A 25,233-nucleotide genomic window follows, 5' to 3' on the forward strand; every position below is an offset into this window, starting at 1 on the left:
CCTTTGTGACAAGTAAAGATAAAGAATAAAAAATAAGAAATAAGAAATAAGTTTTAAAAAATAATACAAAAATGTAAGGTCAATTATAGATATTTTATTTTAAATTTATATAAATTGCTAAAGTAAAACCTTTACTCAACTTACTTTTGTAAGTTTAATTAAAAGGATGCTTGTTCTCACAAAACAGCTGTCTCTTCAGTTGCTACATTATTTTACACTCTTTAGCTCCAGCTACCTGTATCATTTAACACTTTCTTTAGTCCCTGTTGACTCTATAAATTGATACACTCTTTAGTCCCAGCTACCTGTATCATTTTACACTTTATTTAGTCCCTGTTGACTCTATAAATTGATACACTCTTTAGCTCCAGTTACCTGTATCATTTAACACTTTCTTTAGTCCCTGTTGACTCTATAAATTGATACACTCTTTAGTCCCAGCTACCTGTATCATTTTACACTTTATTTAGTCCCTGTTGACTCTATAAATTGATACACTCTTTAGCTCCAGTTACCTGTATCATTTTACACTTTCTTTAGTCCCTGTTGACTCTATAAATTGATACACTCTTTAGTCCCATCTACCTGTATCATTTTACACTTTCTTTAGTCCCTGTTGACTCTATAAATTGATACACTCTTTAGTCCCAGCTGCCTAGATCATTTATACTCTATTAGTCACTCTTTAGTCCCTTCTGTCCCTATCATTTTATACACCCATCTCCAAAACACTGAGATTATATCTGAATTTGCTTCCCTATGGCTGTTCATGCAGTAGGTAATTGATATTCAAAGTAAAATTGAAAAATATATGAAAAGTATGGTCATTTTAGGAAAAAATAGAAAACAAACTTGAGTCACTGGAAAGGTTGCAGGGAAGAAGACAAATTAACTATTTTTCTAATGTTGTGTGGGTAAACCAAGGATTCTGATACAGACATGAATAGTAGGGTTTGGATTAATCAGATCTCTATGGTGCAAAAATGTCAACAAAGCATTTTTAATATGTAACGTGAAATCCTGCTATAATATGTTTTGTTATCACATGAATTCACGCATAACATGCTCATGGCATTGCTTCTGCATTGTTACAATCTCATCATGGATTTCTCCCAACTGATTATTTTAATTACTGCAAAGTAAATGAGGGTTTGATTTGTTAATCTTGTGAGATGTGTTGCATTCTTGAAGAAAAACAGTCATCTTTAAATAAATAAAAATGTAAAAAAAAATAATTTCTGAATGATTAATGAAAATAAGTCAGTAATCTAAGATGGCTGCTTTTGGTGGCCATTTTGAATATCAATTAGCTCAAACTTTTTTTTAAGACCAACTAGACGCCATAAGAAGTATTCTGGTGAAAACTCCATCCCGATATGACAATCCATTCAGAAGGAGCAGCAATAACAGGATTTTCAAGATGGATGCTTTGATGGCCATACTGGATGCCAGACTGAGACCATTTTCATTTAAGACCAACCAGACATCATAAGAAGTCTTCGAATGAAAATCCCATGCCAATACGAATTTCCATTCAGAAGGATTATCAATAAGACTTTCAGGTTGGCTATGATATGGCTATACTGGGCAACATTTTCATTAAAGACCAACTGGACCTCATAAGAAGTGTTTCAGTGAAAACCCCATCTTGATATGACCATCCATTCCTCCAGAGTAGTGATAATAAAATTTTCAAGATTATCATTGTGGTTGCCATCTTGGATGTCTAGGTAGAACCATTTTCATTAAGGACCACAATTAACTCAGAAAGTATTTTCACTTGCCGATGCACTAACATGCATAACTAACATTTTAGAACTACAAATGACAGTACTTTTTTTGTGAGCCATATGTAAATTAATTAATGAAACATTTATTTTATGACTATGTAGGGAAAAAGGTCAAGATATTAGCTCAGGCAGTAGAACAACTAGTTATCCACAGCATTTGGGTCAAATAATTTTGTCTGTTCACTGCATAGCATTGAAATAACTATATTATAGGTAATAGAACTAGTATCACTTATGTATTATCACTGTTTTATAATTTAGTGTACAATAGATATAAACAAAAAAGACATGTACTACATGTCCAGAAAGAATACAACACTGGTCAATATAAAAAAGTCAGTTATCTCATTGTTGTATGTTCTTGTAAGTTGTAATTAAAACTAAATGTCACTGGAAAAGATAAAATACATGAATCTGATTAATTCAAACTAAATTCAGTTCTCACCTTTGTCCTTCTCCTTAATGTACAAGGAAACCAGGTCATGAATAAACAGTATAACTTCTGCATCCATGGCAACAAAAATGTGGTCATCAAACTCTGTCACAAAGCTGCACTCAACAACTGGCCTTGGTTCTTGAGTAAATAATTTGATAAAATTTTAGATTACATTCAAAATAAACAAAACAAAAAATAAACAACTTGATTGTAAACACTGTCCACTAAACTCCTGTAGCATCTTACATGAATAATAATAAACAGAGTAAAAATAATGTTTAAAAAAGTAATCTTATATAATAGTTTTCTAAAATGGCTTCCAAATACATGTAAACTCTTAAACCAAAAAGTGTATACTCTCAGCTTAATGTCCAAAATATCTGCCTGCCTTCTCTGTATAGATTTGGATTTACAAGTAATTACACAGCAACATTTCAAGAACAAAATCAATTTTATGAATTCTCATAAAAAGCAGAGAATTACAGAGTACTGAAAAGTTTGAATAATCAAATAGTCTATTTAAGTTTTCCCCCATTTTTAATGAAATTCAGTTTTAAGAAATAAATTTGACCATACCCCTGGGATTTGTTATAAACAGTTTTTAATTGTAAGCATCATAATTTCACAAAGATTTTTAAAATTTCCTGTTGATTTAAAGCAGATTACTAATTAGGACTGAAGGATTCTCATTCCTAATCAACTTTGGTTTTAAAGAATAAATATCATCAGTCTATTGGGATTCATTATATGTGGCTTTCACTGCAATAAGAATTTAAAAGAATTGTTTTTAATTTCCTGTGACTTAATTTCTCTAATTCTCAAATAATTCATCATAACAGTTATCTAAATGAATCTAATGATCTAGTAATTTAAAGCAGTTTATTAAGCATAAAGTTCTAAGAATTTTTAAATCATTTAACTTTATTTAGAACTAAGTTGTTAGATTTTCTTAGCTATCAATTTTTTTGCATGATAAAATATTACATAACACTTATGTACTTCAATTATTTGAGTTCCAAATTTTGAACTGAATTCTGAATTGCTAACTCAGCAATTTGTCAAGATTACAGGGCCATGTAATGTTAGAACAAATGAGGAGGAGACAGGATGGAAGCCTTAGTGAACAAGGTCTCACCATCATCTCTTGGTTCATACTCCCCCTGGAGATGTTTGGTTACCAGCTGCATCTGCATGGAGGGGAATGCAAATATCACCTCAGTATCATGGTTGTAGTTCTGCAACTTCCTTGACTTTCTGTAGTCTGTTGGGCTCTCGCTTCCTACACGCTGCATCTTGGGAAATGCATCCAGATCTGAATATTATAAAAGAAATGGAAACAGTAAAGTGCATGGACTGCTGGATACAGTTTACAGACCATTTTAGTTGTAGTTTATTTAGCTTCTATCAATTAAGTTTGTGGCAAAATTTAATGGATTTCTTAATGGTCGTTTATATGATTTCTTAAACCTGTGTATTCATGTTTTTTCAATTTTGAGGATGAGATCACTGAATAAACTCTACAAAGATAAACAGGTTCATGGTGAGGATGTCACTGGGTGTAATGTGCCAAATTTGCAAATGCGGGGGATGGGGGGGGGTAAATATAAGTTTTGGTAATTTTAATCACTTTCAAAGGACATTTCATCAACAGCTCAACAACTCAAAATAATTTAGATCATGATCTCATTTACCACATATTATACAGGAGGTGAGGGGCACAAGTGACCGAGTGGTCTAAAGTGCTCTCCGTTATGGATCACTGCCATCTCACCTCTGTCTGCATAGGTTTGAGTCTCGGATTCGGCCAATGTGGGTATGTGAGAAAGCTTGCCAGTAGCTTCTTGAGGGTCGGTGGTTCTTTCCGGGGATTTCCTGGGTTCTTCCTCCACCAATAATACTGGCCGCCATGTATAGCCTATCGTGTGCTGAAAAATGGCGTTAAACCCTACAAAAACAACAACTACAGGAAGTGAAGGTTCAAATGTGGTCCAATACTGTTGATCTAACTGTTGCTTCTTAGAAAACCATTTAGTAATATATGTCAATGAAAATGATATCTTAAGGGTTGTAGGCAATTAAAATTGTATCCATTCCATCAAACAGCTGGCCTGATCTGGTATTTTCAACAACAAACATTAGTGCTGGATTAATGAGTACAGACTGACTGTACATGGATATAAGAGAGAGAAAGTGAACTTACTTTTTATTTCTGTTGAAGAGAAGGCATAGTGGAACCACTCCTGTGCATTTGTGAAGGTTGGTGGCATGGCATGTCCACGTGACAACTTCAGAATATGAGCCATCTGAGTGCCTGGAATATGCTGGGTTGTGTCGTGTCCCACATAAAAAGTAAGGTCCTGCACTACATGGGTACCTTGAAAAAATAGGTGTTTGCCAAATTTTTTTACAAACATGCAATGAAAGACTGCGTACATTCCTTTAAATCACAAAAATGTATGCAAAATAACCAGTTTTTTACAATACTCACCCAAGTAATTTGTGCTCTTATGCAATTTGTGACCTCCTTTTGACCTCCAAAAATCTCTTAAAACATCTTCTGCTAAATATCTTATGCATCCCCTGAGAAACACTGGAGAAATGAAATGCTGGCATTTGTCTACACACTTATCTCTAAGGATTTCTGATTTTCTCTTCAATCGTTAGGGATTTTCACACAGCATTCAGAATTTATCTAACTCCAAGATTAATCTTGATAATCACAACGCCTGAAGAAATCCCTTCAACTCTGAAATATTTTTGTATACTTCAGGTTAAATATTTATTAAATATTTAAAGTCCAATACACCTTTCCCATGATAACTCATGCACAATGGGGACCAGAAAGCATATAGCTATAAGCAAGGTTACAAGTTACCAAAAGACCTCTGAAAAATGAAGGGGGTGCAATCCTGGCCTAGTCACTGAGAAAGGGGTAATGACGCTGTTTAACGGCTACATACTTTTTTAAAATAATGGAACTGTTTGCTTTTCAGTATAAAATTACCTTTACTTTCGAGATAAGTGGGTTTACAAGTTTTCTGGTTATTGTGGGAACAATATATTTTGCAACTATTGTGCACCCTTTTTTTTGTCAGCCACCAATGTGATAGAAGAATTCTGATTGCGTAAGAGAGGCATCTGTTTATGGGAAGTAAAATTATAGTAAAAATCAGCTATGAGCTGGGTGTGAGAGAAAGTTGTTTAAGAGCGATGACCATTATGGGAGGATGGAGACTGAAAAAAATGGATAATGTTTCCTTACCTTCATCCAAGGCCTTCTGTGCCTCCGTGGCAAAGCAGATGTAAGGCTCATTCATGGTGAAGATTGCCCAAGACTTGGAGCGGAAGTTGATGCCATGAAAACAGGCCAAGGAGAGATTGTTGCCACGAAGAGTCATGGTACCACCTAGGATCATCCCCACTTCTGGCAGCATACAGGATAACATGGAAAAGTGGCATCCTGTTATGTGTTGGAGAGCTTTCTGCCAGTGACGATGGTGACGAACTGCTGCTGTAACTTAAATAGACCAGTAATTCTTATATAACCAGCTGGACTGACCAAGCAATACTGTACAGAGAGTTGTACTAAATGTTGGAACTGTATGTTCCAATGGAACTGTATGTTCCAATGGCATATACGTTTTTGTTTGTTTTAATGAACTTCTTTTTCACACAAAAAATGTAATTTTAAACTCAATTGCTGTTTCATGCAAAAAATTCTTAAATTCTGAATAACAGAACATGCTGGGACTGATGCTCAAATATCTAAAAATAACTACCAGGAATCCAAGATAAGACCCTTTCTTCTTTTAAACTGCAGAGTGCTGAACCATCTTGGATATTTCTGAGGGATAACAAAATTTTTAAACTGGCTGCCGTAGTGGCCATATTGGATGTCAGATATGTTCAAATTTCATTTACAATAAAATAGACATAAATACACATTTTTTGCTGAAAACCCATTATCAATATGACCATCAATGCAGGTAGAAAAGATTTTCAAGCTGACAGTCAAAGCAGTTATACTGCACATAAGACTGGCACCATTTTCATTCAGGACCAACTAGATTTCATAAGATGTCTTCTGGTGAAAACCCCTTGTTGATATGACTTTCTGTTCAGGACAAATAGTTATAACAATATTTTCAAGATGGCTCCATGTATGATGTCAGATCAGCACTGTTTTCAGTCAGGTTTGGTTTGATCTTGTGAGTTATATATCATTTTGCAGCACATGACACTATACATGGTGGACAGAAGACATGGTGGAGGAAGAATCTTCAAAGACCCTGAGAACAACTGCCAACCTAAGGGGGCTACTTGCAAGCTTTCTCAAATACCCACACAGGCTAAGCTGACACTTGAACTCACACATACTGAGGTGAGATATGAGTAACCTGTAAAGCTGGGTGCCTTAGACCACATTGTCACATAGGGCACCTATTCAATCAGGACCAGCTAGACATCATAAATAGTCTTTTGGTAAACAACCCATTGTCGACGTAAGCATTTTCTGGGAGGAGCAGCAATAAAACTTTCAATATGGTTGCCATGGAAGCCATATTTGAGGTCAAATCAGTAACATTCTAATTTTTTGATCAAGTAGACACTATAAGTTTTCTTTGATTGAAAAGTCCACGTTAATATTACTTTTCCATTTAGGAAGACTAGTAATAAGATTTTAAAGATGGCTGCCATGTTGGCAACACTGGAGTTAAGATTGGTACTATTTTTATTTAAAACCAAACTAGACAAGAAATTTTCTGGTGAAAATATCTTGACAATATGACTTTTCATTCAGAATGAGCAGTGTAACAAGATTTTCAAGGTGATGGCCATATTGAATGTCAGGGGTGTATGTGTGTGTTTGGATTTCTAATGTAGCTTTAATAATTTGAGTCATAGTACCATAATGTCTGCAGTGTGACAGTTTATAGTGATGTCTAGTACTGGGCCATCATGCTGCAGACATGCAGGATCTTGTCCCACCCAGACATTATCCTGACACCAGGCCGACCAGTCCTAACACTAACCTCTTAATGCTAAGCATCAAGCAAGGCAGCTGCAAGTACCATTTTAATAAATATTTAGGATGACTTGACTGGGGTTCAAACCCATGACCTCCTGCATCTGAGTTGGACACTCTAACAACTAAGGCAACCAAAGTGGCATTTTGTATGTCAGACTGGCACCATTTAATTTTAGACCAACTAGATATGATAAGAAGTTTCTTAGTGAAACAACTGATTTTGATATCATAATTAATTTATAAAGTGTAGTGAGAACAAAATTTTCAAGATGTACAAGTGGCAATATTTTCACTGAGTACTCTTGAGACTTTGGGATGAATGTAGAGTTTCATGATGGATGGATGACAGATGATGGATAATGGATGATGGACAAGAGGCCTTCCCATAAGCTCTTCTAGTCTATGACCAGTGCAACCAAAAACTGCAATTTTAAATATGAGTAAATGATGTCTTATGTTTTTTAAAAGTGTTTATTAATCAGATGGAAGCACTGTCTATATGGCTCAAAGACTGTACATATTTTTGTTTGGTAATAGTTCCTGGATTGTGGATTATAACATTTTGGTTATGTCAGCAAATGTTTCATTGTTTGAAATCTGTGTGTGTGTGTGTGTGTGTGTGTGTGTGAATGTATGATTTGGATTTTTAATGTAGCTTTATCAATTTTTCAGTCATATCGCTATGATGTCTGCAGTGTGACAGTTTATAGTGATGTCTAGTACTGCGGTATCATGTTACAGACATGTAGCATGATGATGTCCCACCCAGTCACATCATCCTGACACCAGGCCGACCAGTCTTAACACTAACCTCTTAATGCTGAGCGCCAAGCAAGGCAGCTGTTAGTACCATTTTTGTAAGTCTTTGGTATGACTCAGCTGGGGATCAAACCCATGACCTCCTGCATACGAGGCAGATGCTCTAACCACTAGGCTACTGGAATGGTCTTGAAATCTGAGAATCTATTATCCAAGGGCCATGATTCTTGTCATGTAAAATCTGCCTACAATTAAACTCATGTCAAACCTTATTTAAGTTTTGAACAAAACTGGCAGGTGAAATACCCCCCCACAAAAAAACAACCAAACACACAGATAGATTTAAAGCCACATACATGAATGGATGGGTTGATGCTACATACCACAGCCTCATTCATGGGGAACAACAATACAGTGAAAATATACCAACTGTCATTTGAATCAACCTGTTTAAATAACTATTTTTAGTTTTCAACCAATCAAATAGCATGCAGAAAGTGTAAATGCTTTCAAATTGTATCAAAATCTCTTCTGCATAAAAGTAACTGGAGTCAAATAATGTAAAACCATTTCCGTGTTAATACTTACAGGAGTCATCATCTGAAGATTTTTGCTTGTCGCTGCCTTTCACACGCTGTGCAAGTGGGTTGATGGAGGAAAATGCCCTCTTACTGCTGGTGAACTGCTGCATGATGAATTCTTCCAGCTTTGACACAATCTTCACCAAGTCAGGAGTTGTGGAACGGGAAATCAGTGTGTGGAATCTGTCCCATGTGAGGTCACCATGGACAAACAATAAGGCTGACCTAAAACAATATGATATATGCCTATTAAGTGCTGATTTTTTCTCAATGGCACTTATATAATGTAAAATTAGTTGGGAGCCAGGTGGCTAAGTGGTCCTGCTTTAACAGATGACTGACACATCTCACCTCTGTCTGCATGAGTTCAAGTCTCAGCTAGATCGATGTGGGTATGTCAGAAGTCTGCAATTAGTTTTCCATGGGTTGGTGGTTCTTTCCAGGGTCCTCTTGGGCTCTTACTCCTCCAAATACACTGGCCACCATGTATAGCCAGTCATTTTCTGAAAAATGGATTTATGCCCACAAAAAAACATGATGTACAATTATTTGTACCTGTTAATATTCAGACCAGTTTGAGTTATATTTACGCGCATTTTAGTACAATGATGGCTGTATTAATCTCCAGCATTATATGATCTGAAAGAAACATGCAGACAAAAGATTTCTGCCATGATTTACTGCATGGACCTTGATTACCTGAAGTTCTTGTTAATGCCAGCAAGAGTAATGGGAAGAGTTTTTGTATTATGAGAATTTGCAATCTTCCCAAGCCAAAGGTCATCTAGCTGCTTCATTCTACCATATCTGCCATGTTCATAGACAGTACTGGTTATTATTTGAGACTCAAAAAGTGTACTTGGAGGTCTCACGGTGGGTTAATGCAGGTGATCCAAAAAAGCAATGTTATCCCATTGAGAATAAACTATCATGCCTATAGAAAATGATAGGAATTTAAAATATAAGTAAGTTTTCTCTTTTCTTCAAAGCATTTATTTTATTTATAAAGAAATAAATAGTTTGTAGACTTATCATTGTCAAATATCATCACCAATACACATATACATATGTGCAAACACTCACATAACTATAGTCACAATGATGTTAAATGAAAACATAAATTTCTGTCTTTAAAATCCATTGGATGGCAAAATATATGCTTTATTAGACACAGTCTTTACTGCTCTCAGTAGTTTCATTGGGGGTCTGAAGGTAATGAAAGTGTCAATAGTGTTCATCTTAACACTCACTTTAGACCAGATCATACCGTTGTTCAAACTTCCTTACTTGATTCTCTGATCAAATCCTGGTCAGACAAGAGTTGTTCTTGATGACCATAATGTTAGCATTTTGAGAATTCTATCTGATGCAGTTTGACTACAAGATATGTTTGTCTCTATAGAAAAATGAATGTACATTACATATTGTACTGACCATTTCATTAGGGGGAAATGGAGTGGTTTTTTTTAAATAACATTTTCAAGTTTAATGGGGGCTTTACAGGTAACACAGTAGTGATAAATGTCTCTGCCAAGTTTAGGTGTTAACACTTTATCAACACAAATCAACAGTGCAAAGATGACAGTCTAATAATTATTTCTTTCAATCCATTAATGGCTAAAATTATCCTGAAAAATAACTAACACTTATTATTAAACAAGACAAAGATAAAGAATAATAATAAATACAACTAATTTGAATGTCCAATCCAGCATGTTGAATATGTTACAGGTGGATGGTCCTATTTCAAAAGATGTCATACACTAGAAAATAAGTTACACAAATATGTTGTTTTGCAGTATGTACAATTAATTAAAAGCAACACCTTTGCCTCTGTGCTTCACAAAGTAAAACACCATCAACCCGGAGTTGCAAAATTTATTTCTTCTGGGATTTCCAAGCTTTGCTGATAGCATATTGCTTCCTGAATCACCTTAAAGAAATAAGTCACACTAAAAAACTATTCTGACAAACAAAATAATCATCTTATGCATTTTATATATGGCGTAAAATCGAATTTCAAAGAAATGTTTCTGTTGTTCACAAATCTGCTAATTACCTTTAATACAGATGTCTTAAACTTTCTCATTTACCTATAATTTACAAATTGGGTTGTTCCACTCTGTGAAATTTACTTATTCAAAATTAGCACAATGGACTCACCCAAAGTAGTTTTCAAAGTACTTAACATATCACCCCAGCTACCATCAGGAAATTAAATTATACAAAAGGTCTTCATGCCAGGATACTGTCTACCAAGCTTGGTCAAATTCTAATGAACGGTTTGGGAAAAGAAGTCATTTAAGGGTTAATTTATTGTTAGTGACAATGGTCATAGCTGATGGTGGATCAACATCGCAAAATTTGAAAATCTTCATACCATGATTCCTCCAACCAAATATGATCTAATTCTGTTCAGCAGTTCTGGAGAAGAAGCTGTTTCAAGGTTTTTCTGTTTTCAGTAACAGCAGCCATATCTGATACTGGATCAGCATCAACTGTTATGTGAACTGTTTTGAAATAGTCATTTAAGGCTTTTCTATATTTAGTAATGGTGGCCATATTTGATAATAGATGAAACAGTGCTTGAGATGTTTAAAGATTTGTCAATTTTTAGTAAAAGTGTCAATATTTCATGGCAGATTGACACCATTTATGTAAACCTAAAAGGTCTTTATGCCAGGATGCTGACTGCTAAGTCTGGTAAAATGTTATTCAATGGTACTTCAGAAGAAATAATTTAAATGTTTTTAATTTTTAATAAAGGTGGATTTTCTATTTTTAGTAATAGTGACCATATTTTGAAGGTGGGTCACTATAATGTGAATAAACTTGAACGTTCTTCCTTACCAGATGCTTCCTGTCAAATTTTGCTTGGTGTTTTTATTTCTTTTAATGAAAAACTTGTTATCAGTTTTTTTCTATTTTAAGTAAAAGTGCCATTTTGATGGTGGATTGGCCTTCATGCCAGGATGCTCTCTGTCAAAAACAGTCAAGTTATTTCTTAGAATTTTTAAATAGTGACTGTCAGTGGAAGTACAATGCAAGGTACTATACTGCCCGTGACAAGGGGACTCTAAAAATTATGTAAGGTCCTCTCTGACATTACATCTGAATATTCTTTAAATCAACAAAGATATTAGCGATTCCCTCATTATTTCTAAATGATCCATTTTTGACCTTTTAGGGGCCCCTGGGCATCATATTTTTCTATTTCTGGAATAAACACTGCCTGCTGCTATTACATTTATGTAGCTGATTGTGTAAATTCTTTGATTTTCTAACATTTAATCCATGGGTTCCAAAGAGTATACTGCCTTACCTGCCCATAATGAAGACATGTTACATATAACTTTATAACTCCATGAAACAGGATTCATGACTACACCCACCTTATCAAAGGAGGCAAGTTATAATGAAGGATCTTATTGCATGGGTGTTGTATTTACTTACCTGAATAAAAGAGATGCTGCTCATAAAGGACACCTTCTGTATACCCTTATTTGACCTTGATAGACAGATCTGTCTGTATCAAGAATCATGTTATACTGAAGGGTCTTGTAGTGAGGGTGTGGAACACAATGTACTATTAACATGAAAATGTTATGGTAAATTTGCAAGAACTGTATGCTCATGACTGAGATTTGACCTTTTTGTGGCCAGTGGTGTATCAGTATCAGTAGTCCTATCGATCTTCCACTCATCACGGAGCTGTATGTCCATCTGGCTGAGCCTTGTCATCAATATACTTGACCCCATGTAGTCCACACGAGCTTCAATGGCATACAGGGACAGTCCTGCCTTATGGACTGGGTCCTTGCACAGCCCTGGGTCTTCTAGTATCTCAACTACAAAAAAAAGAAAAATGTTTCACCTATATAAAAAGTAAATGAGCTTCTTGCTTCATGTAAAAATTTGTGACGAGTCATTAAATCTACTTTAGCCAATTATTTAAGTTAATGATCATATTTAAAATGTGCTGAAACTCCTCACTGTGAGCACTATGAATGAGTTTAAATTTTTTATTCAAAAGAAGCAGTCTCTGTATGCATGCTTTACAAATATAATGTGCAATCAAACTGGAACAGCACAGATCCATAATGGTAATTTCATTATTATAAGATTGGGTGCATTCTGGCTAGTCTGAAATGTGTATTTTTGTAATATAAGATGTTCTGAAAACAGGAAGGATGCATGCTGCAGGAGGATAAATTATTGTTTTACTAATGACCTGAGAGACAACATTACAGCAAGATGGATACAGCATTTCTTTTTTGTAGAAAAGTTGAAACATTGATGGTTTTATATGAAAGCGAAAGTGAGGGATATGCTCTTATGTTCAAAAGTCTTCACTTGTCTTGTGTACAATCCCTGTATAACATTGTGTCATATGCATGTTATTTATTTAGCATAGATACTGATCTACCAGTACATTATACAATGGAAGAGATAGGTATATGCTGTGTACTATCAGCTGCTTGTTATACATGGAAAAATAAATTTCTGATTTTTAACAAAATTTACAGTAATAATAAATTACTCAATAACTTTATTACTTTCATAAAAATTATTTGGAATTGTAACTGGCTGAACATGCTTAATTATAATACAGCATATTAGTTCCCTCAGTAATTTCTGCACACATGGGGATATTTGTAGCCCAAGAAATGAAAATAAAAAAAATTAATTACCATCTTTTGGCCATTGATTTACTGTGAATGTCTTAAAAACCCCACCATATATACTTGTGTAAATACCAGGTCAAAATGCAAATAACATAGACTTTAATCTGCCATTGCATGATGCTGTGGCAGGTTTTGGTCTATGCAGTTTGCAGCTGGATCTGACATACTGATGAGTATATACCACATAACACATAACTTTAACACAGGATTTTAATGCTGGAGCATTATGCAGTGGTTGATCTTGATTTTTGTAGTCAGCAGCTGGATCCAACTTATATGTATATACAGTAAATCCTGTCTTAAGTGATCTCTGCTAAGAGTGACCACCTGTCATTTACAGCCACAATCATAATGCATGGATTGATTTTATAATATAAATGCACTGTTGGGAACGACCACCTATAGAATATGACCAGTGACTACAGTGGTTCCCCTCTTAGAGGACCACCTCTTCTGCACTGGGAAAGTGACCTTATAACAGGGGTGGCATTTCTAGAGGGGGACATTATTAGTATATTAATGAATATGGACTAAGAAAGTTTCATTTTACTTCAAAACATTTAATATCTTCACTTAGAAGTAACATTACTTATCAAAAGTTAATTTTTGTCTCAAGAATGTACTTATTTCAAGTGAATATAAATTAACAGTTCTTGATTCTTAACCTTTAAATGTTAGTCGGTTACTGTTGTTAGGCTCACTGCATTTGCATTTATAAAAAATTCTCCATTTACTCCATTTTCCCACTGCTGCTGAATATTCTCCTTATCTGTTACAATTCTGTTTATTTGCCTCTTTCCAACGTCCAATTTTTCTGCAAGAACTCTTGAACTATCCACATTGTCATTAAGGTAAACAACTTATACTTTTTTATCTAAAGTATTTTCATTAATGTGATGACATGTTATTCTTTTGTGACAATTTATTTCTATGTTGCTAACTGCACTGCAATTTAATCAAGTAGATGAAACTTATGTAGAGTGGATGAAATGCCTTGTTTATAAAGGAAGTGATACATGTACTGTCATTTGATTCTTTTAGTCTGCCTGATACCCTCTTTTGTTCAAGGTTCATGTCTCTGTGTGAATCCACAGAAGCTATATTATGCATACTAATACATGTACACAGTAATCATCAAATAAAAATGTGTTTCATGTTTTATTACAGATGTATATCTTTAATGCTACATACAATTATTTTCAGATGAATGCATGAAATCATTCAACAATAAAGAACACAGTGATCGTGATTAATTTTCCTTCTGTTTAAGAGTTTTGACCTTTTGCACAAGCCAGTCATGAGAGACCACTTATCTTCAAAGACTACTTCTGTGTTGGCAGAGGAGGTGATCTCTCAAGAGAGGTTTTACAATATAAAATAAAATTTCAACACAGAATCTTAATGTTAATGATGGTACCACCACCAGTTAAACCTAAATTTTGCCATGCTGACACATATAAGACAAAAACGGCTAGCAATATTTGCTTATTTTTGCCAAATTCCCCACTCCCTACTTACAAATTGTATCAACATCCTGTAGATCTATGATTCCGCCGACCACTCCACCCTTTGATTCAAAGTGAGAGCTGCCCAAACCAGCTATTATCTTCAGGTTCCTGTGACCACTACTCTTTATGGATAACCTTCCCTGGCTTTTTATCTCATCAATTGTCCAGCTTAAAGGAAATAAAACACATTAAAGCATAATTTCTAGAAATATGAGAAAATAAATTGCTGGATGAAGAAACATTTGACAAAATGTATAAACAAAATTCAAATAAGGAAGAACTTGCATATACCATATTTAGGGGCCCCAGGTGTCCTAGTGGTATAAGATGCTTATTTGTATAGATCACACATATCTCACCATCGTCTGTGTAGGTTCAAATCTTGGCCTGACCAAAGTGGGTACATGAGAAAGCTTGCCAGTAGCTTCCCATGGCTTGTTGGCTTTTACTGGGTCTTGCCAGTTTCTTCCTCCATCAAATATTCTCACTATCATGTGCTGAAAAATGGCATTACTTCCCCCTCCCCCTTGGACCATATTTTTCCTTTTCCTTATAACATAACAAATTCTTGAGTTTCAATTGGTTAACTACTGGGGTCTATGTTAGGGGCAGTATTTTATGTGAAATACTAAATCTATTACTGACTTCTCCCATAGAAATTTTTCTCAAGCAGCATTCCCAAGTTGGGGATGGTGCCTTTGCCTTTGGTTCTTGGAAGGGAAAAAGTACTAATAGAATAATGGTGCACATATAACTGCAAACAGCACAATGGTAAATTGGAGTCTACAAGGTTAGCACTTGAAAATGTGTGCTTGAATTTAAAGAAGATAGTTTGTGAAATTTTAGTACATTTAACTTTCTGAAAAATATATATTTTTATACAACTGAGAGTCCACACAATGCAGAATCACTTATAATGTGTAAGTTGGTGTGCATTTTTTTAATTGATTATAGATGAATATTTACCTCCAAGTAAGGGTCACTACATAAAACAATGTATAAGAGAAAGAGCAGTCACTAAATACTCATAAAAGAGTTAAATAAAACATTTTAAAATTCATCAAACTTGCAAAAGTTGAAGATCAAAGACTCCACTTTTCAAATACACAAAGAAAGGTGTACCTTGGTGGGTGATTTTTTCTCTCTCAGTATGACACAATTAGTGATCACATGAGCTTTCTGCGAAAGAAAGCTTCATGTACATTTTACTGATGTCATCATTATCTTTGACCAGATTGTTACTGCAATTATTCTAATTGTGTAATCACATGCTATGTACACTCCCAAAACCTAATAATATGCTGATTTGACCTATTTTACTATATACTGCTCATAACTGGAGTAATTTATGATCTTGATCATATAAGCCCACATACCATGTTTGATAGAAATTTGATGAGAAATATAGTGTCTACATCAATAGAAAAGAACAATCAGCCAATCAGAGGCAAGGTATCTTATCAATGTGCAATGACCTCATTTATTACAGAACCTAAGACAATGAACATGCTAATACCCTGTATAAGCTTTAGATATAACAAAACTCCAACTGGAATTTGGTCTACAGAGTGGTAGCTAGATCAGCCAATCAGATACAAAATTACCTCATTAACACATGTACATGTTTCTCATAATCATATTCATTCAACATGTTGATAATATAATACTGCTAAACAAGTCTGATCAAAACCTAATCAGAAACATAGTTGCTTTATTGTAGACAAACTCAGCAATCAGATGCAAAGTCAAATCATTAATATGCATAATGTTTGATCAAAATCTTATCAAAAATAAAATCTAGAGTGGTAAGAAGCTCAAACAAAATATATGCAGGATCACCTCATTATTAAGCAAAGATCTTGCTCATAATACAATATTTTTTATACCTCTTGGTCATATGAGCCTATTTACAAAGTTTGATAAAAAAATGATGATAAATAGAGTTGCCAGTTTTTGGACAAGTTCAACAAATACGATGCAAAATCACCTCATTAATAGGCAAGAACCATGCTCATAACTTTACTTATCTAAAATCTTAATTATTTTAGCATAATGACCAAGTTTGATCAAAATTTGTTCAGGATTGTTGTCTCTAGAATTGTACTGACCTCAACCAATCACACACACAAGATTAACTCTTTAATTTGTATGGATCCCATACATTATTGAATTACTGTAAGCACTTGATAAAATAAGGATCTATTTAAGTGTGATCAAAACCAGATAAAAATATGGCTTCAAGAATGCTAACAAACTCATTCTATGAAACGCAAAATCAAATCATTAATATGTGGATCCCACACACTTTTGATATCATCAAAGGTCTTGATGATATCAGCCCATATTCCAATTCTGGTCAGATCAGATCAGAATTATAGCTTCCTGAGTGGTAATAAGTTCAGCCAATCAGATGCACAATCATCTCATTAATATGCATGGATCTTGCTCATTATCAAGACTGTCCAAGCTTTTGATAGTATAATAATACATTTCAAATTCAATCAAAATTGGACCACAAATATGGCTACAAGTGTGCAACAAATTCAGCCAATCAGATGCGAGATAATTTTATTCATGTGTGCATCTTGATCATTATCAAACCAATACAAGATCAGATGATAAAGACATATGTTTCAAGTTTGATCAAAACTTGATCAGAAATAAGCTCACCCAATCAGATGCAAGATCACTTCATTAGTATAAATGGATCTCAATGATTATTAAATTAGATTTTAATGATATAAGCATTTATTCCAAGTCTGATAAGAAACTGGGTCTAAAAAGTGTTAATAAGGTCAGCCAATCATACTAATACGCGTGGATATTGCTCATTAACAAAATAATCCAAGACCTTCTTCAAATAAACCCACATTTGAAGTTTGATCAAAACTGTATCAGAATTATAGCTTCCACACAATAACCAGCTCAGCTTTTTTGATGCAAGATCACCTTATAAGTATGCATGGATCTAGCTCATAACTGAACAGAGATTTTAATAACAGCATATGTTCCAGTTTGATCAAAATTAGATCAGAAATATAGTCTTCAGAGTGGTAACAAGTTAAGTCAATAAAATCAAAGATTAGTATCCATAGATCTCATTTATAATCAAACTCATCTGTAATCTTAATGACACAATCATATATTCCAAGTCTGATTAAAATCAGATTGGCAACAAGGTTTAATATCCATGGATTTTGCTCATTATCAAACTCATCTGAGATTCTAATGATACAAGTCCCTTTTTTAAATTATTTGACTGATATCAGATCATAAATACTGAATCCAGAGTAGTAACAAACAACTATTGATGGATGTTACCAACAACATTTCCGAAATGAAAAATCAGTTTGTTTTGGCACTGATTCTCTTTCTGTTAGACCAGCTTTTTAGAGTATAGCCCGTTAATGAAGTCATTACCTACTGATAACATGCAGTGGAACTGGGTACAAACATTATTTTCGAGGTGCAGCAGCATTTCTTTTGGAACATACTCCAAAACAAAAGTTATTTTACTAAACCCATTGTTTTCCTTCGAACCATAAAAATAACATTGACCATGACCTTTGACCATTTAACCCCCAAAACAATAACATCTTTCACACCTTGTGTCGACAAATTTTGGTTAATGTATGTAGTCTAAAAATAAAGTTATTATGCAAATACCATTTAAATCATAGTGATCTTCATCTTTGACCTTTTGATACAAATCAACTGATTTCTTTCTTACCCAAAGTGTACATCAACTAAACTTTTTGGTGAATGTAATGGCCAAGAACTGAATTTTTCTGTGCAGAATTTTTTTTCTTCTCACTTTTCTACTTCAGTGACCTTCATCTTTTGTCCCCAAAATCAATAGTCTTTGACCATACTCCAAGTGTAGACCAACTACTAAGTTTAGTCCAGGCCTGTCATGTACAAGTATAGATATTGAGCTCAAACACTTTTTCAGTCACTGTGTTGTTGTTGATGTAGATGTTGGGGACTTAATGCCATTATTCAGCACATGATAGACTATACATGGCCAGTAGCATATCTAGCAGAGGAAGAACCCAGGAAAACCCCGGAAGAACCACCCACCCCGGAGAAGCTATCGACAAGCTTTCTCACACACCAATGTTGGTCGAGCTGAGATTCAAACCTATGTGGACAAAGGTGAGATACCAGTGATTTGTAAAGGTGAGTGCCTTTAGTCCACTTTGCCACCTGTGGCCATTTCAGTCACTCTGACTTTAACTACTGACTTTTTGATCCCCAAACTGGCAGGCTTCTTCCTTATTCTAAGTGCAAGTAATTCACTAAGTTTGGTCAGGGTCAATGATTTAGAACTGATGTCATTGAATGGAAACCATGTTTCTTCTTTCAGTCACAGTAACCTTGATCTTTGGCATTTTACCACAAAATTTATGTTTCTTCTTGATCTCTAATGTACAACACCCACAAAGTTTGGCCTAGGTCATTGATGTTGAACAAATGTTACTGTGTGAAGACCATCATTCTTTTAGCTGCTGTGACCTTAACCCAAAATTGATAGGCTTCTTTCTTAACACGAATGCAAGCCATCCACAAAGTCTGGTTGCAGTACATGGTGGAGAACTTGAGTTATTGTACACAAACAAAATATGTAACCGATGGATGAATGAGAGCCATGATCACATCATATACTCTGTCTTATGGCCAGCGCCAAAAAGATGAAGCTCGTAACATTTTTTGTCACAAAAATATGCGCATGTGAACACTTCTTTTATTATGTAAGAAAAATAATGGAAAGGTTCAAATGGTTTCAAAGTGTGTTCCAACTGCATTTCTTTTACAAGACGATTATAAGTATGTCTACTTACATTGTGTTTCCCATGACATTGCTCATGTTCACGGTCAGATCTAGCCGTGACAAATTCATTGCAAACAGAACAAGGGTCTCCCAAGCTGCAGATTTACTCGTGCTAGCATGAGACAGGCTTTTTGGTGCTTGCTTACTGTTCCTTCTTGCCTGTGACTCCATTCGTTTTAGTGAGGTTCGGCGATGCCTGGAATTGGACCGCTGCACTCCGGTTCCATATATAAAAGGATCGGTGGGATTGGAGTCAGCTGGAGACTGAGGTACAGAGGCCCCTAGCAGCAGAAAGGAGGAGAAAATAATACCAGTGTATCACATAGTCAACCCTCAAGAAGCAATACTCTGCAAATACACTTGGGACTCTTTATTTGGCAGTTCTCTGAAACATGGCATCCAATAGAATGCTATATATACATGCCTCCCAAATTATCAGAAATTGGATTTTATTTTAAGTATGCAATAGGTTTCTCATATGGTTTCCTTTAAGCTAAAAGATGTTCATTGTTCCTATAAGCTGAACAGTTACATTTACACTACCTGTACAAAGATATGTTAACAAGAAAGGTTTAGTGATACAAACAAAACAATTTAACTAAATCAGTGTTTGTAAAACATGTTGGCAATCAATGTAGGTGAAAAAATGTCCCAAAACTTAAAAAAAGGTAGAAAAATTTCAAAAACTGTTATAATGGAATTAATATTTAAGCAGATCATTTACATTTAAATAAAAATATGCCATCCAAATTTCTTTGTCTGTCTCAAGTAGATTTTGTTAAACTGTGCCAACCAGGTCAGAAAAATGTTAACAAAGTTCAAAGTTGTGTAATAAAAACTGCTGTTTTGGACTTTGGTCATCTAATTATGATCGTCATAAATTGTATAAAACTTCATGGATCTAAGTTTAATATGAAAACAGATTCGGGAATGATGTGGACCCGTAGATGTATGGATGGACAGCAGCAAAACAATATGTCCACTTCTTCTATCCCAAATGTATATGATGACACAGACATTGGATAAAATGTAAAAATTATTTAATTCCATTTCATGTAATCCAACTTCCAAATAGGTTTATTGTTCCTAGCATATGTAATTACCCTAAAGTTTGGACTGTCAATAGATATTATTCTTTTCTTAATGTAAAAAAGCAGTAACAGTAAAAAACACAACTAAGCAAATCCACTTCAAATTTTTGGGTCACATTAGAGATAAATCTACTATTATTTGGTTATATACATTTGTGTTTTCAATATCCATAATATATTTATAAATCATGAGTGAATCATAAATCAACACTGGTTGAATATTTAATGCTTCAGGTGTATAAAATATCATACTCGCGCTAATATGGTAACTGGGGTCCAAAACTGTCAACTGTTTTAAAAAACAAACAGGCATATAGTAAGAATAATAAAAAAATTAAATGAATGCATTGGGGGGTCAGGAGAACAAAACACCAGTCAAATGTAAAGAAATAATTTTAGTTTATATAATTGAAGTTTATTTTTTTACTTCATGATATTTGTGCATTTAAGTTTGTCAAATAATAATGTTTGAAAAAGGAAACAAGATATAATACTAAACTTCTTTTTGTCTTCTTTCATCTTATATTATCAAACATTTAAAATAAAATTCAAAGTACAAAGGTTTTTAATATTTATAGTTTGGTCATGGAGTCCTTAGCAGCAGAATGTTATACAAAGGTATGCATTAAAATAAAGTGCATTATGGGATAAATGAAAAGTAAGGCTACATATTTTCATAGGGAAATTGAAAATATTACCTTTTAACAAGTCTGCATTGTAAATTTTCTGCATAAACAGCTAAGTGCATTATGGGAAATAGCTGTTTATGCAGAAAATTTACAATGCAGACTTGTTAAAAGGTAATATTTTCAATTTCCCTATGAAAATATATAGCCTCACTTTTCATGTATTAAACATTTCAGGATTACAACTAAGTGTTGCTAAACTTAATGTACATAGTATAGATATTGCAAAATCATCAACTGTGTAGTCTTTATTTATAGTCTACATAAATTACAAATACATTTTAACATACATTTAAATACTGTTCTTTTCAGTATACATCAACCTGCAGTGAGAAACCATTTCCTGAACAAGGACAGTTTAACTTAGAGCCTGAAAGTCAGAAAAGATGTTTGGACAACCTCACTGTGTCTTTGTTTTAAATGTGTCAGCTTCATTGTTATTGAATAGTGAGACTGGAATAAAACACTAGCCCATTAAGAATTCTTGGAAAAAAACACTAGTCCATTAAGAATTCTTGGAAGAAAACACTAGCCCATTAAGAATTCTTGGAAGAAAACACTTGCCTATTAAGAATTCTTGGAAGGAAACACTAGCCCATTAAGAATTCTTGGAAGAAAACACTAGCCCATTAAGAATTCTTGGAAGAAAACACTAGCCCATTAAGAATTCTTGGAAGAAAACACTAGCCCATTAAGAATTCTTACCATAGAAAATCTGATTATACAAGAGCACATATTCATGAGTTTGCATCAAAGAAAATATGATTGACACTGAAAGTGATGGTATTCAAAATCACAAGAAATGTTCCAAAAAAATTATTGTACTATAATTTGAATGAATCTGATTGAAAGAAAGATGTCACGTCACTGCATTAAAAAACATGAATTATAAGAAAATATGAACAGTAGGCTTCATATTCTTGAACCAAAGACAGGAGACATGTACACACCACTTCACTTTGTAAAGCAAATAATCTTCAAGACAATTATATTATCAATTTTCTAATTTTACAATGGGATCAAACACTAAAATTTGGGCAAACAACAACATCAGTTATAACAAAATCTTAATGCAGGCATTCAGAAACCAAAGCTTAAAACTGTAAAAATATAAATTAAGAACAATTAAAATATATTCTGACAGACTTAAATGAAAGAAAAGCTGTAAATCACCGCCTGTTTAAGACTTATGGTTCATAAAGGTACATAGCATAGATCTAGCATAACAATACTTACATACAAAAAGAACTCAGATGGGGAAATGTTGGAAAATATCAAGCATTTTTGTGTCCAATTTTAGTAAAATGCTTATGTTTGCATCCCACACATATTTCTGGTCGATTTATATGATGATCAAGGAGTCTGACAGACTGTCAGAAATTGTGGAGTGTTGGTATTTGGCAAGGTGCAATGTCTGGACAATCTCCTTTATATTAAGAATATACAGACACCGTGAATTTTATAAAATGCTTGGTTATTAAAATTTTGTGGTGCCAATATATTGTTTCCAACTTTACTGGTTTTAAATCATTTGTACAACATGTTCAAACAATTTACATGATGTACTCTCAACAGCTCAGATTTATTTGAGTGGAGGAATGTAGAGACGCTGGCCCCAATTTCAATAGTGTAAGTCTTGACAGTAAGTTTTGACCTAATACATATGATTAGTCAATTTTTAAGACTTAAAATTCGGGCAGTCAAAACCTGGACTACACAAATATTAAAAAAGCCTGCATTTAAACTCTTAAGTTTTAAATTCAGTACGCCTATATTTTAAGGATTTTATTTTTTTATTTTTATCTTTTATTTCGTACACCTGTTACAGAACTTTAAAATCATTACCATTTATCTTCTACCTTGTAGTTCATCATGTTTACTTTTATTTAGAAAGGTTTATATTCTTTAACTTTTTATATAGGTAATTTTTTATAATTACAGTTTTAAAATTTTACTTTTAATCAGCGCCATTTAGACAAAATTGTGCTGATGTGCCTAGTGTCCCGAATAATTACATCGCATGCATCCTTAAATCCAGTAAAATGGCTAGCTGAAATATAAGTCTGACTTAAAAGTAAGCAATCAAATGTCCAAGTCAAAACTGAAATTTATTAATTATGTTGCTGAAATCAATGCCAGATCACTGAAAGTTTGGGTTACATTTAAGCCAAGACTTAAGTCACGTTGTCGAAATCCAGGCCTGGAGGAAATCACCAAGTCTGGATGGCAAATTGCTAAACCTTATATATACTTAATACTCGAGATTAAATTTTCATGCAATTACTAGTTATAGCTTCATTAATTTTTGGATGTCAAAAGTGTAAAGTAAATTCTCAAGGTCAGTTCTTAATTTTATGAATCCAAGGCTAGGAACTGAGTTGAAAAATATGTGCATTCCTTCTGCAGTATCAAAGTCCATTTCATTACACTAGGGTTTGATTATGTACTTAAAAAAACTTCAGAGCAATAACTAGTCAGCCGGGTAAACTGATCAGAATATTCTGCAAATAAAATATAAATATGCTTGGAAACTTGCTTTTCAAATTATTAATTGTGTATTGGCTGAGTAAGATGTTATTAAAAATGGCATGTGTGGGATTAAGGGTATGAAGCATAAGCTGAGGTCAAGGACACACACCTCTAAAAGCAGGCAATTTTTCAGCTAATTCATTCCTGAAACTGGTGCTTATTTGGACCTTGATTTTATCTCCAGATGAACCCCGTCGATGATGGGTAATGTTTCGTGCTTCCTGGCGGCTATGGTAAGGTGTGTATGCTGAGCCCTCCTCAGGAAAGAGGAGAGTGGGAGATGAGGGGAAGAATTTGGAGGGGAGGAAGGAAAAGTTTCCGACATCAGAGCCATGAGAACTACATGTGCTGGTTGAGGAGGAGGTATCCAGTTCTGAAATTTATCACATGCAAAACAATAACAACATAAATGGTAACATTTAAACCACAAGCAAATGCAAATTATAACAAAGGAAACTGTAAAGCATGAAAGCAACATTAATAAATTTTGCAACTCTTTGCTTTTGAGAAAGTTCATTTTTTCTTTTTAAGATTGACAAATTCAAAGTTGATGACATTTAATAACTACAATTTGTGATGTTAATTCTAAACATAAAATTGTATGTAATGATATTAACTGACTGGCCCTTGATGTTTTCAGAACTAGTCCAGATTTGCAAATTATACAAAAATTGATACCTTAAAATGACTAACAGTACATCAAAACTTGAGCACTCTCAATTCTCTGAACCTTGTAGGCTAGATTAATAATTCAGCATGTCTGATTAAGAAATGATACAAATATTACAAACACAAAACATATTAAGGCACATTTATTTAACAGCACACATGGCAATGAGTCATTAGTAATGCCATTGGTCATGCCTTATAGTATTAATCATTGTATATTATCCCTTTTTGAACAATCCTATTTCTGCTTTTCATTTTAAGAGCTTTAATGGTAAAGGGATAGGAAATATTTACAATTTAAATAAACACAATCAGTCATAATAAATGCCTTCACCTCATTATGTAAGTTCAGACAACTGCAAGTGGATGAAGTTAATGGACTTGCAAGCTAATTAATTTTATTCTTTTTGTATTGACATTTTATTATCTCTCAAGTTTCATTATACATCTTATGTTGTGCTGTCTGACAAAGCAAAGGCCTGTATGAAGTTACAATCACTTTATCAGAAGATTGCCTCTAAAAGGAATGAGGTTTCTTGAAATCTCATGCATTTCCATTGACAGGTTTTCCCCAGCTTGTATGGAACTTCAAACAGTCAGAATTACTCAATGTAAACTCTCTGCTTATTTTTAGACCAC

General features: G+C 34.1%; 1 protein-coding gene across 1 annotated transcript in view; it reads right to left on the reverse strand.

The window, feature by feature from the left end:
- The window catches only part of LOC149798237 (bridge-like lipid transfer protein family member 1), a 215,309-nt gene that overhangs the window by 11,409 nt on the left and 178,667 nt on the right, over positions 1 to 25,233 (reverse strand). The window contains exons 52-60 of the mRNA XM_089963361.1: positions 24,035 to 24,298; positions 19,630 to 19,900; positions 14,799 to 14,956; positions 12,245 to 12,443; positions 8,603 to 8,820; positions 5,489 to 5,743; positions 4,427 to 4,600; positions 3,362 to 3,538; positions 2,236 to 2,364 (exon numbers count right to left, since the gene is read on the reverse strand). Of these exons, the coding sequence (XP_089819487.1) occupies positions 2,236 to 2,364; positions 3,362 to 3,538; positions 4,427 to 4,600; positions 5,489 to 5,743; positions 8,603 to 8,820; positions 12,245 to 12,443; positions 14,799 to 14,956; positions 19,630 to 19,900; positions 24,035 to 24,298 (1,845 nt within the window). The remainder of the gene's footprint in view (positions 1 to 2,235; positions 2,365 to 3,361; positions 3,539 to 4,426; positions 4,601 to 5,488; positions 5,744 to 8,602; positions 8,821 to 12,244; positions 12,444 to 14,798; positions 14,957 to 19,629; positions 19,901 to 24,034; positions 24,299 to 25,233) is intronic.

Source organism: Sinohyriopsis cumingii, chromosome 6 (assembly GCF_028554795.1).
Source record: "Sinohyriopsis cumingii isolate HCF-2022 chromosome 6, ASM2855479v2, whole genome shotgun sequence".
Classification (NCBI taxonomy): Eukaryota; Metazoa; Mollusca; class Bivalvia; order Unionida; family Unionidae; genus Sinohyriopsis; species Sinohyriopsis cumingii.